Below are 17,664 nucleotides of genomic sequence, written 5' to 3'. Positions count from 1 at the left end.
TTGTAGACCAGGCTGGCCTCGAACTCAGAAATCCGCCTGCCTCTGCCTCCCGAGTGCTGGGATTAAAGGCGTGCGCCACCACGCCCGGCTGCTTGTAGACTGTCTTAATGCTTCCAAGAGGCCTTTATGTTTTTTAGGTTATACCTGCAAAGCTTTTTTCTTTTTCTTTTTGTTTTAAGGTTTGTTTTAGGGGCTCGAAAGATAGTTCAGTCTCAGTCTCAGTGGTTAAGAGCATTGGTTGCTCTTGTAGAGGACCAGAGTTCAATTCCTAGCACCAACATGGTGGGTTCCATCATCTGTAACTCTGTTCTAGGGGAGCCAACACCTTCTTACTTCTGTGGGCACGTGTACACATATGTACACATATATACATGCAGGCAAAACATTCATACACAAAGTCTTTTAAAAAGATCTGTTTTATGTGTATAAGTGTGTTGCTTGCAGGCAGGTATGCACATTGTGTGTATGGTCTGCAATTATGGGCAACTGTAAGCTTTTAAATGTGTCTAAGAACCAAATCCAGGTCCTCTGCATGAATAATACGTGTTTTTAACCACTGAGCCATCTTTTCTATTGTCCTAGTTGTGTGTGTGTGTGCTTGTGTGCATGTGTGCTTGTGTGCGTGTGTGCTTGCGCACGCGCGTGGGGTCACAGGCACATAACTCCAGGCACCCTCTGATGCCAGCAGAGGAAGACAAATCCTTTGGCACTGGAGTTGCAGGTAAGTGGGAGCCACTTGATATGGGTGCTTCAAACAGAATGTGGATCCTCAGGAAATGCAGTGAGCACTCTGCACTGTGGAGCCATCTCTGAGCCCACATATATGGAGCTCTGAACTGGTCTTGGCTCACTATGAGTTAGTCAAGTTCTCATTTTCAACACCAGGAAACAACAAAGCCCGAAGACAATTCTTCCTAGCTTGTGTGTTTTTTGTTTTTTGTTTTGTTTGTTTATTTTGGTAGCCCAGACTGACCTCAAACTCATAACAATCCTCCAGTTTCAGCCTCCCCAGTACAGTGATTATCACATGAACCACTAGATTCAGCTTCTTCCTATAGTTTCTTGGGATAGGCTCTAGACCTTGGCTTAAGAGTCCTGGAAGCTGCTTGGCGGTGGTGGCACACGCCTTTAATCCTAGCACTTGGGAGGCAGAGGCAGGCGGATTTCTGAGTTCAAGGCCAGCCTGGTCTACAGAGTGAGCTCCAGGACAGCCAGGGCTACACAGAGAAACCCTGTCTNGAAAAANAAAANAAAACATAACAAAAAAAGAGTTCTGGAAGCCTAAACTTCCATTCGAGGACCTGCGTATTCTTGGACAGGCTGTGCGGGGCTTGTCCTCTAGCCTGGTTTCTCCTGAAATCCTCACCATAGCTACACCCCACTAGCTTTGTTAGTGATAAGAAAGTAAGAAGGACTGTGGACTCACGTTCACCTCTCCCGAGTCATTCTCCTTCAGGACAAAGCTCAGGGCTTTTTCACTGGGCCCTGCAAGAAGCCGCAGCTTCAAGGGCTGCTCGTCATCCGACAGCTTCCGGAGGTATACTGGAGGTTGGGCGGGGGAAAATAAACAATTAGAGACAGACTCAGATGCCTCAGCCCCTTAATACACAGGTATGTGATCTATAACCCTTACACAGGGAGTGCTGAGACTGGAAACCTACCTTGGCCATGCCGTTCAGTTCGCTCAAAGAGTGCAAACTTGCGAGGATCATCTACGACCATGAATTTTCGAAGCAGGGCCTCAATGACCTCACGTGCCCGCGTTCGTGATAGAACATGCAGATGCTTAATAGCATCCTTAGGCAAGTAAAAAGAGGTGCGGCGCTTCACGGCTGTGCTCCGCCCCGTACCTCTCCGGGCGTCCTGTAAGGAAGGTGGTTTCTTGCTGGAAGGCACTGAAACAGGACGCACTAGTTTCAGCTGAACCTTGATGAAGCCTGTGTAGGAGCCATCCTTATTCTGAAAAGAAAGAAAGAAAAAGGAGAACCACACCATGTCAGGAAGTTCTACTGGAGATGGAAGAGTTAGGTTGAGTCCTCCAGGGGCCGGGTAAAGCCAGGTCTGCATAGATAGCTGCTTGGGTACAGCTGAGAATACTTTGCTCCGACTCTCTGGGCTTCTGTTCTCCCACACTCCTGAACAGCCAACTTACCAGGCTCATGAAGAGGTTGCTGTTGATCTGGCCATTGTAGTCCTTGATTTTCTGCTCAGTCTCAGCTTGAGAAAGATCGGGTGTCTCCCGCTCTACAGCCTCATCCTGAAAGACAGGCCAGCATAGATACAGGGCCCTTGAAAAGGCTAAGGCTCTTTGGTGGGTGGGGTGGGGATGGGGGACGCCTTCTGGCTTGGAACTTGATTTTGGTCCTGTCACCAAACCCATACATCCTGAAGCCATCATTGCTCCTGGTTTTACATGCCATAGATGGAGAGCAAGGACAGGTAGAATCGTTTGGCTTTCTAATATCTGGGGCCACCTCAGCACTGGTTGTGGCCCCTAACGACATCACAGAAACAGACAAATGAAGGCACATGTCCAGGGGCCAGGAAACCATGAAGGACTGTAAGGGAAAAATCTTGTTTAAAGTATAAACACTTTGGGGGATAAAATGTAGCTCAGTGATAGAGTAATTTCCCAGAATGTACAAGGCCCTTCGATTTCCACCCCCATCACATACAAAATTAAAACCACATCTCAATCACATCTCCATAGCAGAGCTGAACCCAGAACACTAGTTTGGTCAGTTTGTTCTGGAGAAGAAAGCCCACTCTCCCACTATGCAGCAGCACAGAACATGACCCACGATAGTGTAGGCAGCATGGGAGCTGGTGCACATCAGCAGTCTAACTACAGTAGACAGGGGAGGAAAGGTGATCTCCATAATGTAAGATGCCTTAGTGGTTTCTTGGGACCGGCCATACCACATCTTATATAGTGAAGTAACACTGGGACATACCATTTACCCCCTGACTCAAGCTACACAGAAGGCAGCTTCAATCCAGGCTCTCATCTACCAGAGGTGTACAGGCCAACTTCCCAGCAGAGCCTGTCCTACCAGCAGCAAGCAGGGAGGCTTCTGCTCTTTCCCCTCGATGTCGGAAGACTTAGCCCAGAGACAGGTTCTTCAGGGACTGCGGTAGGGTGGATTCACCCTGCTGCTCAGGGCAGCCAGGACTCATTTGACCTCACTGCCTGAGTCTTACTTCCTGGTTTGGTTTTGTTTTTTAAGATTTATTTACTTATTTTATATATGTGTGAATACACTGTAGCTGTTTTCTGATGCATCAGAAGAGGGCACTGGATCCCATTACAGATGGTTGTGAGCCACCATGTGGTTGCTGGGAATTGAACTCAGGACCTCTGGTAGAGCAGTCAGTCCTCAACCGTCAGTGTGAGTCTTACTTCCTGTTGGTTTCAGAAAGGCCCTAGTTGGAATGCAATTGGAACAAACACAGCTGGGATCACCGCTAGGCAGTGCCTGGTCCCAGGAGAATTCTAGGAGGGTCTGGGCTGGGGATTGAACCTGCAGCTTCACAAGTGCTCAGTTACTGAGCCCCAGCCCCAGCCCCCAGGCTTTTACTCTGTTTGCTCTTTAGGACTTCTTAGCTTCCTTTTCCTTTTTTCTTTTTTCTTTCTTTTTTGGTTCCTTAATGGTTGGAAGTCAGGCCATCCATCACACATGTAGCGCTAAGCACTCTACAACTGAGTCATCCATAAACTTCAGCTGCTTTTAAACAATTCTTCTCTTTATATGCCTTTCAACTGGCCATATCTTATATTTCCCCCCCACCTCTCCATAATAGAAGATGACTCAGGTTGAGTTGATTGTCTTGGAGACAATTCCAAGGCCACCCTCCCACCCCCACATTGAGTCTAAAGTCTGGACTAAGGTTTTGGAGGTGTCAAGAAGCAGTCTACCTGTAAGGAATTTATATCAAATCTCACCTACAGCATTACAGACAATTCCACTTTCTTGGCTCAAATAAGGAGTTCTAGTTCAGTGCTGCTAAGTTTTCTAACCTCAGTCTCCGTCTCACTTTCCTGATTCGCCGGCCTGTATGCTGTTCCGAGGGATTGCCGCTCCAGAACAAGTTATCCGAGCTTGGTGGCCACAACTATGATATTCCCAGAAAAGTGGGATAATTTGGGCACATCTAGACTTTTTAAAGAGGTTCAGCTGCCCTGGCACCACACTTTTTTTTTTTTTTTTACAGTCTTCCTGCTCCCTATGGGTAAAATGCTTCCGAAGTAAGGCACTCTTCCTGAATTCCCCAAATCCCTCTGCACAGTCCCACCCTGGAGAGGAGAAAGATCAGGTCCAGCAGCTGGTGTCAAAGAGTTGGTCGAGCAACGGCTGGGGACCTAGCTGGCTGATCCAAGACCGCCTATGGCACGGCCAGAGTCCCCTCCCAAACCAACTTCTCACTTCCCGGTGGACTCCTCCTCCACTTCCTCATTTCCCCCAGGGAGGGAGTGGGAGCGCCCAAACGCGAAATCAAGACGCCGGTTTGGATTGCGAGGCTGGCTTTAGTCATGGGTGAATAACGCCCGCCTGTGGTCCACCCTTCAAGCTTCAGAGCTGCTTCCCCCTGGCTCAACCGGTCTGTGACTGCAAGGGCAGGGTAGCCTGGGTCCTCAGTACCATCGCGCTGGAACTGGGCTTCTACCCGGGACAGAGAACCCTACGTACGTTTCCTCGTTTTTGTCAGGACCCTCCGAGTGGCTCGCGATGGAGAGGCGGGGAGGCTGCCCATCACCTAACTCTCCAGGCCGCAACTTACCGGGGAGGGGCGGGGTTCCAGCGACCGCCCCTCACCCGCCGGCGGCACCCCCGGGCTCCCCACCTGGTCCCGGCGCGGCCTGCGGACCAGCGAGGTACGCGCCGTGAAGTACTGCTCGAGCTCCGAGTCCGAGTCCTCCTGGCTGCAGTAGCCACTGCTGGTCGTGCTGCTCCAGGTCATTTCGAAGGAAGGTGTTTCAGCCTCGCCCATTGCCTTTACCGCCCGATCCCTAGTCCACTGCGCAGAGAGCCTCTAACCACCGCCTCGGGCGCGTGCGTGCGTGCGTGCGTGCGTGTGAGCGTGTCGGGACGCGCTTGCGCCGAGGCCAGCGCCGCGAGGCAACCGTTAGGACTGAAACGTAGACAGCCCGACTTTAGCTCTGGTGTCGAGGGGGGGGCGGGGGAGACGTCGAGGGGCGGGGTCACGACGCTACAGCTCGACGGATGACCTCATCGCAGAGGCATCTCCACTCGGCTCCGCCCCTCAGGTCCCGCCTCCCAGCGGGCCGGGGCGTGTGCGCATGTGCACCGCCGCTGCCCTTAGGGCTGGAAGCGGGGAGTGAGAAGTGCGCGTGCACCCAGCCAGGGCGCGCCTTCGCCTGACAAACCCGCCAGCGAAACTAGCGTCTCTGATGCCGGGAAGTAGAGCACTGGGGTGTTCATTATGCATGACGTAGGGATTAACCCCGCACACCTCCGCCGAGTCCCGGCTTCCCTCCCGGCCCGCCCTCCCCCGACCCCGCGCTCACCACGTTCGTGTCCCGCTCTAGTGCAGAGTCCCAGCCCAGGTCTCGGGGCCCGCAGCAGTCCAAGCAGACGAGCGCGCGACAACGGTAGTGGCAGGTGAACTTGCAGTCTGCAGAAAGGGCTGGCCGTGAGGCGGGGGAGCTCGGCGAAGTGACCCACTGACTGAGGGAGCCTCTGCCGACAGGTTTTGGGGCTCGACTGGCCTTTTCTCCAGCCGGTTACCGCCCACTGCTACACCGATCCCAGAGGCTTCGGTTAGGCACCTCTGGACACTTGCTGGGAGGCCTCAGGCGGTTAAGGATCCAAGCATGCTTAACACTTGTGCCGAGCTATTACTTAGCTTTGCCATTAACTTGAAAACAAAGGCATTTAATTTACGACTTCCTGTATTTGTCCTCTGCCCTTGTTGTTGGGTTTCAGACGAACTGCAGAGGTGCCTATGTAACTCATCAAAGCAGACCTGGCCTCCAGATTCCCCAGCATCCCTCAGCCCACACTTCTTGCAGGATATAGCTGGCATACCAGGACTGTGCTTCCCTTCCCCCAAAGGCTCTTGTCCATATAATCCAGACATTTTGTCCTCGTTCCCCTCCTCTGTCTCTGTTTTTCTCTCTGTCTCTGCATTTCTTTCTCCTTGCGTGCACATCCTCCCTCATACCCTGTCTGCATGGCGACTTCCCTAGCCTCCTTCCTTGGGATCGGTGAACCTGCTGCCCCCAATAAACCTCCTTTCATACTCTCAATTCTGCTTGAATTGGCTTACTTCTTCGACTGAAAAAAACCTATTAGTCTCCACTTGTTTACACAAGTCTATTTTGGTTTTTGAGAAAGAATCTCATAGAGTTCAGGTTAGCCCCAAATGGTAACCTTGAACTTGGTGATCCTCCTGCCTCCACAGCTCCAGTGTTAGGATTATTGGCACGAGCTACAATGTCCAGTGGACATGTCTAACGTTTTGACTTCTGTACCCATTACCTGGATTGTTAAATCCTTCAGTTCCTGCTTGCTCCCCCGACTCCCAGGGGCAGCACCCACTGGCCAGGCTTCCTTCTCACTCTTCTGCGGCTCTTGCCAGCAGCCCCTCCTTAGTTCTATAAAGGCCCAGGTCTCATAGTTGATGTCCAGGTTTCTCACCTGGGTACTGTCCCAGCTCTGTCTACACTCACCTGATCCAGATCCCAGGCAGCACTAATCGGCCTCTTCAGACCAAATCCTATGTACAGTGCCTTCACTTTAATGTCTAATGATTTTTGATGAATATGGCCAAAATGTCATTTTTTTTCCTACTTCACTCCACCCCAGGGTTCCTATCTCAACAAGTTATCACTGTAAGCCCAGTCTGAAGCAAAACCCTCCATTTGCCTTTGGTTTCTTCCTTATCTCCCAAACTGTCTTGCTTCCTAGACAAGAACCCCACAGCAGCTTTCTTTCTCCTTGTGAATGCTGAGATGCCGCAGCTCTTGCTCTCGTGTGGCATTCTGTCACAAACTGCTACACTAGCTGAGTTTGTGACATACTCACGTAGTGAATGAGATGATCTGGAGGCACACACAGGCCTATAGTGCCATCCTTAAGTTCCTATATGGCCCAGAGCACCGATTCTCAACTCAAAACTATACATCAGAACTTGGGAGGCAGGGGCAGGTGGGTCGCTTGTCCCAGCCTGGTCTGCATAGAGAGTTCTAGGCAAGCCAGGGCTGCAGAGTGAAACCCTGTCTTAAAACACAACAAAACAACCAAAAAAAAAAAAAAAACAAAACAAAAACAGAAAAACCAGGATGTCTAAGGTCCACTTTCAACAATGGAGTCAACAAGTCTGAGAGGAGAAGTAGGCGCGAGGAGGCTGGAAGGTATAAATTGCCTGCGTGGTTCTGTTTGCTGGTAATTCCTAGGTCAGAAGGACCACTCATTGTGTGTGTGACTGGACTCCATGTTTTAGCCTCTGCATCCTTGACTCAAAACAACCTTGACTGAAGTTTCAATAGAATTCCTACTTACAAGGAGCCTAACCAAGGTTCTAACTTTTTCTGGCCCCCTATTATACGTGGGAGACGTCACCCAGGAATCTAGAGGGGGAACACAGTGAGCCAATCGTTGGGAAGAGGCGGGCCTCGGAATGTAGGCTCAGAGCTCAGCAGGCACAAAGGCTTTTCAAGAAAGGGCACAAGCACTTTAAAGACAAACTTGAAGCATCTTCTTATTCACAGACAACTAACTCTTGCCAACTGTGCACGGACAGAGTGTGACAAGTGATAAACCATTTTTTCAAGCACTCTCCCTGATGGGGCAGGCCAGGAGATCTGGTCTGCAGGATCATCACTACTGAGCAGCCCTCCGCTGCCGCTTGACCCGCAACTATGGTGCTGCCTCCCGTTCCGTAGTCGCTGGCTGTGTGGGGCCGCTTACTCACGCGCGCACTGTAGGCCCTTGCGCACGACGCCCCAGATGAAGTCTCCACAGAGGTCGCACCACGTGTGCGTGGTGGGCCCTGCAGGCTGGAAACGGTGGCCACGACCCGGGACGTGCTGCTGTGACGGATTGCGTGTTGTACCCGGGGCGATGCGCAGAGCGTTGGCACGCTCCAGCCGGGTACGGCCTGGACCGATGCGCCCGGACGGTGCCAGCTCGCGTAGTTCAATGAGTTCTGGCTCCGCCGACATGGCCCGGTCAGGCCGGTGCTGTAGCGGACTAGCAGCTAGTGAGTACCGAGCGGGCGAGGCCGCAGGGCGGGCCGCGACTTCGGCACCGCCCCCAGGATCCAGGCAGGGCGGCGGGAAAGAGCCGAGGAGGACGCGCTGGAAACCAAGGCGAGCGGACCGTGTGGACTTGTGGGCGGGGCACGGCACAGGGGTGGGCCCTTTCAAAGAGCCCCTTCCCAATCTTTCGGTCCAGTCTTCGCCCGGTCGTCCCTTCTCTCCCGCCCCCAAGGATGACTGTACAACGCCACACTGATGCGTTTCATGAGTCTGCTTTATTGTGCGAAAGGAAGAGGGTCTCCACATCCGGCCCTTGCTTACACCCCCAACCCTGTCTGCCAGTTTGCTGATGCTGTGGCCTGGTCCTCTGCGTATTCGCTGGGTGGGGCAGGAAGTGAAGAGCCTTCGCTTGACTGTGGTGGTTTGCAGCTCTACTTGACTCAGCTGTGCTCACCAGGGAAATTGAGGTCTGACAGGGGCCAGCCACGAGTCCCTGAAGCTCAGAGTCACATTCTGGGTGCGCTCTTCTGCAGCTACGGCCTTCACTTGGCTCTGTCACCTTGGGCTGCTAGAACACATGTCTTTCCGTGCTTCTCCCAGTGCTTGACTTGACACTCCCTGCAGCGGGGTGGGTTGCATGACAATGACAGGGCTTGTGGGAGAACCCAGGGTTGGAGCTTAGGAGGGGAACTAAGGTCCCAGGATCGCCTCACCTGCAGCAATACCACACATTCTGGCATCTGGAGCAGCGCTTGGAGGCCTCTGCGTTGCAGTAGCCGCAGCGGGGCTTCTCCGGAGCTACTGCCTCTAGGACATCCAGCCTGTAGGTTTCAGCCCACCTGGGGGAGGAGTCGAGAATGGACAGACCTGGCAGGTAGGCGCACAGAAGCACTCGGTGACCTTCCCTCCTTGGTCCTATGCACGTGACTTCAGCCACTCTGTGGACTTTACCTCTGTGCTTGTTGACGAAGATCCTTCTCCGAGAGGCTGAATACGTGCTGAAGCTGGTGCTTGGCAATAGCCTGCCATTTCCCTTTGTTCTCTCGCTCCAGCCGATCCCAGATTTCTGGGATCTAAAAAAGTGTAATGGAGACAGGGAAGAAGGAGCCGGAAAAGTGGGCCACTCAACGTTCTCGGGCCTTACCTGTTCTAACACTAGGTCCTTCTTAGGGGGCTGGGTTTCAGCCAGGGCCAGGTGGGCCAGGAAACCCTTCAGATCGGCAAGATTGGGCAACTGGTCGAGTAGTGTGTCTGTGAGGAAGGCCTGAAGCTGCAAGAGATCCAGGGAAGGCCATTGAGAAACTGTTCCTAGCCAGAGGGCCAAGAGACAGGAAGTCCTGAAGTTGGGCTGAGAGTCCTTGGAGGGTTTGCATCTTACCAGCTCCCCTGTCGCTGCCTGAAGCCCAAGTTGTGGAAAGGGGACAGGGACAGGCAGGGATGCCCTGGGGGTGGGGCTGGGTGGGGTCATTGAGTTCTCCACCTTAAGCAGCTGTCCCTTGGCAAAGCTTGTAAGGCAGTAACGGGCTCGGGCCTCAGGGCTGAGCAGTAGATTGTACAGGGCGATCCATACTTGCCCATCCAGTTTATTCAGTTTTTGCTGCTCTGAGGGGGCCACCGTCTGCCATTGGCCACTCTCAAAATGCTGCAGCTTTCCTGGGGGAGGAGAAGGAGCCCACCGGAAGCCGGTGGGTGTTGTGTTATCTTTGTGTGTATAGTCTGGAGGACTGTCCACTGCCCGGCAAGGTTAGAAAGCCTGGGCCACTAGACGTCAGAACAAAGTGGAGTCTTCAATAAATGGTTCACAGGACTTGTCTGCCTCAGAGACAAACTCTAGTCCCGTCTCGGGTGAGGTATCCCAGAATCCTCAATGTGTATGTTGTACCCTTCGCACTGATCCTGAAGGATGTTCTGGAAGCAGCCCGTTACATCTTAGGCAAATGGGGGCGAGCCGTACCTCCTACCCGCCGGCTCCAGGGACTGTGTTCCAGCAGTTCCACCAAGAGGCAGGGCAAGTTGTGAGTCCTGAGCATGCGGTTCAGTGTGCTCAGGGAAAGGCTAGAGGTAGGGTAGAAGGGCGGTCAGCAGAGGCCATGGGCCAGGGCGCACAGCCCCTTGTTGTGTGCTCGCCCCCAGCCCTGGAGGGTGGCCCACCTATCCACGCAGTCTGTGATGTAGCGAAGCACGGAGAGGGCTTTCAGGGAGATCTCAAATTCCATCATCTCCGCCTGCTTCTGCAGCTCCTGATGGTGCGGGAGAGGGGGGTAGGGGCACAGGCACACAGCATTCACCCTGCCTGGGGAGGCCGGAGAGAATCACATCGAGATTTTGCTAAGTCCAGGAAACCTTAGCTTACTTGCATAGGGGTACTGTCCTGGAACCGTTCTTCTTCAGACAGGTCACCGCCGCCTTTCCGGGCCACTAGCAGTATCAGCTTGCGGTGGCAATAGTCTACTAGGTCCAAGACCTTGTCATCTGCTGACTCACACACCTCCTGGGGGCGTTCAGGGAGGGGATTATTTCTGGGCTTCGATGCCCTCCCCGGCCGACATAGCCACCAGGCTCCGGCCTGCAGAGTAGTGTCTCACCTTGTGGAAGAATACTGTCTCTAGGAGATTGATGATGGAGGCCTCATGGTGTACCTGTCCAAGAGGATGGGGCTGGGCTGAGAGGGGGAGACAGGGGCTGCCTGTTAGCTATATTTCGCGGCTTAGGACTCTGAGGGCCCAGCTCACCACCATGTATATGGGGAAGGTATTCTGGGGCTTGAAGTCCTCCAGCCGGCACAGCACAGGGAAAACCTTCTGTTTCCACATCTCCACCGCAATCAGCTCCTCCACCAGCGTTGGGATCTGCGGAGGACAGGGGAGAAGCAGGGGTTCAGTGGACCTGCCTTGGCCCTTCAGCTCTCCTGTCCCAGCTTTAGCCTGCCTTAGTTCCCACTGCCTTTACTGCCATTGCCCTCTTGCACCTTACCCCACCCTCCATCCAGGGATACCCCACTTTAGGGTAGCTCTGCTCTTCCTGTCCTTATTCTGGTCTTTGTCACCTGGCCTTATTCTTACTTCAGCCCTTTACTGAGCCCTGTTCCTAGACCAACCCCTGCTACCCAGCTCTGCCTTTCTCTTGCAGGAGAACTAGGGCCGTCCTTGGCCCAGCCTCCAGCCAGGCATCTTTCCCGGCTTCTACTTTCTCCCAGTGTGTCAGAACGGCTACCTTCCCCATTTGGAAAGCCTCACTTCCTCCTTAGGGAAGATCTCTTTGGCCTTACAGTCAATTCAGGCTCATGTCAGCACTTGAGCGTTCCCCCTGGAGCCTAGGATCCATGGCTCCATCCACTCTCGCATCCACTGAGGGTACAATAGGAAATATAGCCAGCCAGGTACAGCGAGGCATGCCTGCAGTCCTGGCATTTGGGAGGCAGACACAGTTAGGCTAATGGCCGTCTGGGCTACAGATCAACACCTTATCTCAAAATAAAACAAACATATTTTTCTTTCCCACTTAGGTGTAGCAGGCCTGAAGGAAGAACAGGTGCTGCCTAGTGTCCCCAAGAGGTACAATAGGAAGGCAGGAATCCTGCCTGGGATCTGGACGTACCTTCCCGTGGGTGACTAGCAGTTCCTGGATGGGCTCAGCCTGGCTGACAGTTGCATCAAGGATGGCTTGCATGTTCAGCTTCTCCAGGCTCTCATGCTGCTTATTCCACCTGCCCCCGAAGGGATGTGTGTACATTGGGTGACCAGATGTGCAACGGGAGTGAGGGTGGGGTTGGATCCTACTGAAGCCTACTATGATCCTGTTCTGGGGCTAGAGGGGCATCAGGGGCCATACGCTTCTATCTCAGAGAGCTTCGCCTACCCACCTGGAGGCCCCTCCACACTGGCAACCCCTTCTCCAATGTCAGTTCCAAGCTCCTCCACTAAATGACCAGTGACTCCACCTGTGGCGGCTTCCTCACCCTTCAGAGCCCATCTCCCGAAGCTGGAAGCTGCGCAGGCCCCGCACCAGCACCTCAGCCTCCCCAGGCAGTAGCAGTTCCAGGTCACCCATGCCAGGGGCTAAGATTCCTTTGGTTTCAGGAAGCAACCCGAATAGGGAAAACTGAAACACTTAGGACGACAGAGTCCAAGGGCAGGACCAAAGTCTTGGGACAGGACAGTTGCTAAGCCGTTGAAGCTCGTGAGTCGTCGTCGCCATGGAAACGAGGGAGCTTGGCGCCTGCGTAGTTTTGTCTCGATACCGCTCTTGCCACGCCCACCTCACCGCCAATAAGCAGCCCCAGATGCCAGACCCATTCGCCACACCTCCCCAGGGCTGGCACAGCTGTGAGTGTGCAACTCCTGCAGCTGCACTGTCTTAGCCCCTCAATAGGGTAGCTACCGCGGTCTCAGCAGCTGAGTCTTTCAGTTTTTCGTTTTAATGACATAGGCTGGCGTGGAACTTCCTATTTATACCGAGCTTGCCTTCAAGTCAAAGGACTCCACTGGCCTCTGCTCTGTCTCTCTAGTGCTGAAATTAAGGCATGCGTTACCAGGCTCAGGTCCGCAGCCAGGAGTCCTAAAGATGTGCACCTAACATACCTCCCTCCAGGATGGCGCTGGCTCCCAAAATACCAGACCACAGCGGCTTACCAGGAAGAACCTACCTCCCGCCCTCCTCTACCCTCGTGCTTCATTTTTTGTCACATTCTTTTTTTTAAAACTGTTTGTGTTGAGTCATCTCCCCAGAACCCCATTCTCTCTTTGAGACGGGTTCTCATTATATAGCCAAGACCAAATAGCGGAGCTCGCTATAGAGCCAGGGCTGGTTTAAGCTTTCCTTCTTCTTGGTCGGCTTCCCCAGTGTTGGGGATTGAGGCGTGTACCACTGTGCTTGTTTTCCACGTCCCAACCTCATGGGCTTTCCCTGAGTTCCTCCTACAGGCTTTTTGAGACAGGGTCTGACTATGTCAGCCAGGCTGGCTTTAACTCTGTATAGTCCAAACTGTCTTTGAACTAATTCACTTGTGTCAGCCTCCTTAGTGTTAGCATCACAAGCATGAGCCTCCACGTTTGGCCCTTGCCTTATTTCTTCTGGAATAGTCTTACTCCTTCAAGGCTCAGTCACCCAGATCTTCCTTGGCCATCTAATACAGAGCAATTTTTGCTCCTGTCCCAATATATTATATCCATCTTACCTGACTCTAGTTCTTTCGGTTTACAGGCCAGAGCAGTGCTCATAGCTGAGTACTTGCCTGTCTAGCATGCACAAAGCCTTGGCTTCAGTCCCCAGGACTGCATCCGTGGGGTGTGGGAACATAAACCTATAATCCTAACACTCAGGAGACCAAGGCTGGAGAATCAGAAGTTCAAATCAGGAAGTTCCAGGCCAGTCTGTGCTACAGAACAGCCTGTCTTAGCTCCACCTCGTACTGACCACCAAAAAATAAAAATAAAGAAAGAAACAAACAAAAAATTAAAAATCTAAGTGTGGCCAGGTGTTCCAGCGCCCACCGTTAATCCCAGCACTCAGAGGCAAAGGCAGTCAGCTTTCTGAGTAGGCCAGCCTGGGCTACGTAGTGAATCCCAGGACAGCCAGCGTTACATAGTGAGACCTTGTCTCAGAAAAATCAACCTCCTTCATCCCTCAAAAAACAAAACAAACCAACCAATCAACAAACAAAAACCTTCAGCCTGTTTATTGATATTTCTGTCCACTAGATGGCACTCCAGCTAGCCCAGGCCAGTTGGCATGGCTTTCACATTCACTGGTCTTTAGTTGTTGGCTGAAGCAGGACTCAATATTCCACAGGATGAAACACATAACTTTATTTACAAAACCGAGTCTCACCCTCCAGACCGTATGTACAACCAAACGTGTCTAGCTCCTGTGGACCAAGGAGGCCTTAGTAGGGGCAAGTAGCCATAGTAACATGCTCCAGCCAGCCAGCCTCATTTCCAGCAGATGATGATGTTGGGGTCATTTTCTAGTCGCTCGTCCAGCTCATGGTAGCTCATGCCTGGGGCAGGGGGTGGGGTGGGGAGGAGGTGTGAGCAAGGCAAGGTCAGCAGCCCTAGCATGGCCACTCAGCCCTCACCTCACCCAGCCTGCCCTGCCTGCCTCCACCTACCTGTCTTGCAGCAGATCTCATCATAGCTGTGACAGCCTGTGTAAAGCCTGGCAGGGTGGCTCCGCTCCTCCCGAGACACTCTGACTGGATATTTCTGTAGTCTCCGGATAAGGTTCTTCATCAGCCCAAACTGGATCAGCTTCCTGAGTGATTGTCGGGGGGAGAGGTGATATTCCGGACACGCTAGCCCTGTGGTGCATTATGGGCTAGAGAGACCTCCAAGCACACCCTCTGCCTGGACTAGCAGGCTTCATACTTCTACCCTCAGGGAATCCCCTGCTTCCTATTTGACTCAAGGCTCTTCCAGAGAGACCCAAGACAGTCCAACCCACCATGCCTGAGAGTGCCCGTCTGACCTTTCATCAACGTGTTGTAACTGCTGGGGGTGGCGGCCAATGAGGTCTCGCACAGTGGTACCAGGGCTCAGGCTGCAGTATAGCTGGAACACATCTCGGAGACTGGCTCTTTTGTGTCCTGCGGATGCCAGGGTTAGTCCTACATGGTCCTGTCCTTCCTGGATTAGTCTCCCGCCAGGGACTGCCATTACCTTGCTTGGTGACGTAGGACAGACATGCCTCTTGCAGGGACTTGTCATCCACCAGATCCTGGACTTTTGGTGTTGGGCAATACACATTGGAATACTAGAACACAGCAGGGGTCACAAGGGCCTGAGGGATGTCCTTGGGAGTCTGGCTTGATCTGGCTCAGCCATATGGGTCACATTTTACTTAACTGCATCCCAGACTCACCTACCTGGAGGATGGATACCAGTGTCACAACACCATAGTACCTAGTGGGAAAGAGCTCTGCTTAGCTTTTAGACATCGAGCCTACCCTCCCTCATACTGAGCATCCTTTAGGTCTCCTCGGGCATGGCTCCGTAATAGGCATTAACCGGATCTTCACTCACAGCAGGTTCTGAATGGCGATGCGCACCAGGTTGAGTTCCACGTCTGCCTCAGCGGAGATCTTCTGGACATGGCGAAATCCATCAATGTAGGGCAGGATCTGTACCGGGCAAGGAAGGGTCAGCAAGGGTGACCCAAGGCTAAAGTTGTGGATAGCCCAAGGTGGGAATCCCCTAAGAGAGGGCTAGCATACCTGCTGTGTGGTAAGGTCCCACTGCGAGCTGAAGAAATCCTCCTTGTCCTTTGTAAAGACAGGCACATCATACTCCTGCGCAACAGGAGGGTCAGGCCGCTGCTCGATCACCTTCAAGTGGATGGTGTTGGATTCGTCTGCAGGGGACCCCACCCACATCCTCAGCATTGTCTTTCCCAAGGAGCCCTCAATTACTATCTAAAATCTCCTACCACTAACTGAGGTGGATCGTGGGAGGGTCATTAGTCTTTTTTTGTTGTTGTTGTTTGTTTTTCTTTTCTTTCTTTCTTTTTTTTTTTTTTTTTTTTGGTTTTTCAAGACAGGGTTTCTCTGTAAAGCCCCGGCTATCCTGGAACTCACTTTGTAGACCAGGCTGGCCTTGAACTCAGAAATCCGCCTGCCTCTGCCTCCCAAGTGCTGGGATCAAAGGTGTGTGCCACCACGTCCAGCTGTTGTTTGTTTTTCAAGACAGGGTTTCTCTGAATCACCCTGGCTGTCCTGGAACTCACTTTGTAGTTCCAGGCTGGCCTCGAACTCAGAAATCCGCCTGCCTCTGCCTCCCGAGTGCTGGGATTAAAGGCGTGAGCCACCACACCTGGCCCCATTAGTCCTCTTTTATGGAGTGAGAAACTGAGGTCCAGAGAGGGGGATGACTGTTGCCAAGAAGAAGAGCTGAAGAGCTCTGCTGGCTGCTCCCCCAACCCCAGCCCCATTGTACCCCGGACCCTCAGATGTCACTGTGTCAACCCATGGCTATTTCCTGCCCACCAGCTTAATCAAGAATCTTCGCCTCCGCCAGTGGCTGTGTCCTGCTACTTCCCCAACCTTCCCTTGTTCATCTGCCGTCCTGGCAGAGGCGGCCGTACCGATGGGCAGAGTGCAGCGGCCGGAGGCATTCAGCTCTTCCAGCAGGATGGTCATGATGGGCACCAGCTTCTGCTTGCTCTCCTCATTGGATACAAAGCTGCTCTCAAGCTGGAGAGGACACAGACAGCACAGTGAGTGACCACACCTCAGGCTCCCTGCTGCAGCAACATGGAGCTAGCTGCTGGAGGCTGGGGATTCAAGACCCAGGAACTCTCTCCCCACCTGTGCCCACCACGCACGCACGCACCCAACCCCCCACCCCGGGCCCATCTTGCTGCAGACCTCCAGCGTGGTCAAGTAGCCGGCCAGCTTTTTAACGATGGGTTCCAGGGCACAAGTCTTAGCCTGAGCATCACACACAAAGCCCAGGTTGAAGAGGAGAGCATTGCGGCTGTACTTCTTGTGTTCAATGCACACGGGGCAGCCAATCAGCTTCTTCTCCATGGCTGTGCTGGAGAGGTAGAACAGAGTCAGCCTGCCCCGCCTCCCACCCACCCCCAAGCCAGGCTGGGACCCCTTTGCTCCCACCCAACTAAAGCCTCACACAGTGATAAGCTTGTTCTGTAACTCGGGCTTGGTGATGATGTACACCTGGACCGTGTCAAACAGCTCTCGGGAGATGAAATCCTCAGGGACCTGGAGAAGGCAGCCATGAGAGCTCCCTCAGTGGACGTTGGGACCGGGCAGATTTTTACAGCCCACCCAGGCACAAGTCCCTCTACCGTTTGCTTCCCTCATCCACCCAGTGCCCTACTTTGTGCTTCCAAACACATGCTATGTTTTGGCAAGCTCCCTTGGCTTTTGCGTTCACTATTCCCACTACCTGGAATACCGTTTCTACCCTCACCTAACTTTTATATATCATTTGTCTCGGTCCAGTGTTTCTCTTGGGTCATCTAAACCTTCATGAGCATTAGCACCTCCCCGAAACCTAGAACCTGATTCAGTTTGGGGGACAAAACTCCTCCTCCACACTAGAAACCGGAGACCTGGGTCTGTGTACCCCCTCCATTCAATGGAAGAGGAACGCGTGGATCAACCACAACCCCTCCAGGCGGCCAGCTGAGCTCCAGAGAGCATCCCTCCCCTCGCCTAGTCCGGGAGTGTGGAAGGCACCTGATAGGTAATTTTGGGTCCCAGCGTTGGGTGGAACTCGCTGAAGAATATACATTCGATGCGGCAGCTGCTGCCCATGGCGCTGTCTGGATCCAAGTCTGTAATCTCTGTTTTTCGTGTGGTGGTCGCCTCTACGCCTTGGAATACCCTGTCAAAAAGAGAAAGAGGCCGGGCTAGGTCACACAGGTTTGTGAGCGCAAACCCAACGAGCCGTCAACTCAACAGCGCCTGCGCAAGGCGACTCAGGGGG

General features: G+C 53.1%; 3 protein-coding genes across 7 annotated transcripts in view; all 3 read right to left on the bottom strand.

Moving 5' to 3' along the window:
• Rassf1 (Ras association domain family member 1) overlaps nt 1-8,456 on the bottom strand; it is an 11,550-nt gene extending 3,094 nt beyond the window's left edge. The window contains exons 1-5 of one of the 2 annotated variants that reach the window (XM_021171936.2): nt 7,936-8,456; nt 5,528-5,634; nt 2,153-2,257; nt 1,662-1,959; nt 1,427-1,542 (exon numbers count right to left, since the gene is read on the bottom strand). In XM_021171936.2, the coding sequence (XP_021027595.1) occupies nt 1,427-1,542; nt 1,662-1,959; nt 2,153-2,257; nt 5,528-5,634; nt 7,936-8,185 (876 nt within the window). In that variant the 5' untranslated portion in view covers nt 8,186-8,456. Of the gene's footprint in view, nt 1-1,426; nt 1,543-1,661; nt 1,960-2,152; nt 2,258-4,842; nt 5,186-5,527; nt 5,635-7,935 lie in introns of those variants that run through there. The other variant, XM_021171935.2, reaches the window with a different exon arrangement.
• A 21-nt stretch (nt 8,457-8,477) lies between these two features.
• Zmynd10 (zinc finger MYND-type containing 10) lies at nt 8,478-12,424 on the bottom strand. Of its 3 annotated transcripts, none has more exons than XM_021172048.2 (12): nt 12,084-12,160; nt 11,819-11,927; nt 10,954-11,070; nt 10,807-10,860; nt 10,575-10,712; nt 10,373-10,461; nt 10,176-10,276; nt 9,702-9,874; nt 9,366-9,491; nt 9,173-9,294; nt 8,935-9,060; nt 8,478-8,839 (listed from the first exon to the last, which is right to left on the bottom strand). In XM_021172048.2, the coding sequence occupies exons 2-12, from the start codon at nt 11,888-11,890 to the stop codon at nt 8,764-8,766; spliced, it is 1,194 nt and encodes a 397-aa protein (XP_021027707.1). In that variant the 5' UTR covers nt 11,891-11,927; nt 12,084-12,160; the 3' UTR covers nt 8,478-8,763. The 3 variants fall into 3 exon arrangements, with proteins under 3 accessions (XP_021027707.1, XP_029337434.1, XP_021027706.1); XM_021172047.2 differs by lacking the exon at nt 12,084-12,160 and adding an exon at nt 12,180-12,424 and having other exon boundaries at nt 8,479-8,839; XM_029481574.1 differs by lacking the exons at nt 11,819-11,927; nt 12,084-12,160 and adding an exon at nt 11,490-11,635.
• A 1,579-nt stretch (nt 12,425-14,003) lies between these two features.
• On the bottom strand, nt 14,004-17,661 carry Nprl2 (NPR2 like, GATOR1 complex subunit). Of its 2 annotated transcripts, none has more exons than XM_021172766.2 (11): nt 17,415-17,661; nt 16,843-16,934; nt 16,581-16,749; nt 16,298-16,406; nt 15,432-15,568; nt 15,241-15,338; nt 15,084-15,120; nt 14,878-14,971; nt 14,687-14,804; nt 14,331-14,519; nt 14,004-14,219 (listed from the first exon to the last, which is right to left on the bottom strand). In XM_021172766.2, exons 1-10 carry the CDS (start codon nt 17,490-17,492, stop codon nt 14,351-14,353), a joined length of 1,101 nt encoding a protein of 366 aa, XP_021028425.1. In that variant the 5' UTR covers nt 17,493-17,661; the 3' UTR covers nt 14,004-14,219; nt 14,331-14,350. The 2 variants fall into 2 exon arrangements, with proteins under 2 accessions (XP_021028425.1, XP_021028424.1); XM_021172765.2 differs by having other exon boundaries at nt 14,331-14,473; nt 17,415-17,660.
• Between the last annotated feature and the right edge of the window lie 3 nt (nt 17,662-17,664).

Source organism: Mus caroli, chromosome 9, assembly GCF_900094665.2.
Source record: "Mus caroli chromosome 9, CAROLI_EIJ_v1.1, whole genome shotgun sequence".
NCBI classification, from domain to species: Eukaryota; Metazoa; Chordata; class Mammalia; order Rodentia; family Muridae; genus Mus; species Mus caroli.
This window is presented reverse-complemented; position numbering and strand designations above follow the sequence as displayed.

Coding starts and splice junctions, on each gene's coding strand:
- Nprl2 (XM_021172765.2), bottom strand. CDS start 17,492: ATGGGCAGCAGCTGCCGCATCGAATGTATATTCTTCAGCGAGTTCCAC. Junction 15,569..16,297: donor CCGCTGCACTCTGCCCATCG/GTACGGCCGCCT, acceptor GGTCCCCTGCAG/ACGAATCCAACACCATCCAC. Junction 14,972..15,083: donor CACTGGTATCCATCCTCCAG/GTAGGTGAGTCT, acceptor GCTGTGTTCTAG/TATTCCAATGTGTATTGCCC.
- Zmynd10 (XM_021172047.2), bottom strand. CDS start 12,271: ATGGGTGACCTGGAACTGCTACTGCCTGGGGAGGCTGAGGTGCTGGTG. Junction 10,277..10,372: donor ATCACAGACTGCGTGGATAG/GTGGGCCACCCT, acceptor CCCTACCTCTAG/CCTTTCCCTGAGCACACTGA. Junction 9,492..9,701: donor CCAAGGGACAGCTGCTTAAG/GTGGAGAACTCA, acceptor GATCTCTTGCAG/CTTCAGGCCTTCCTCACAGA.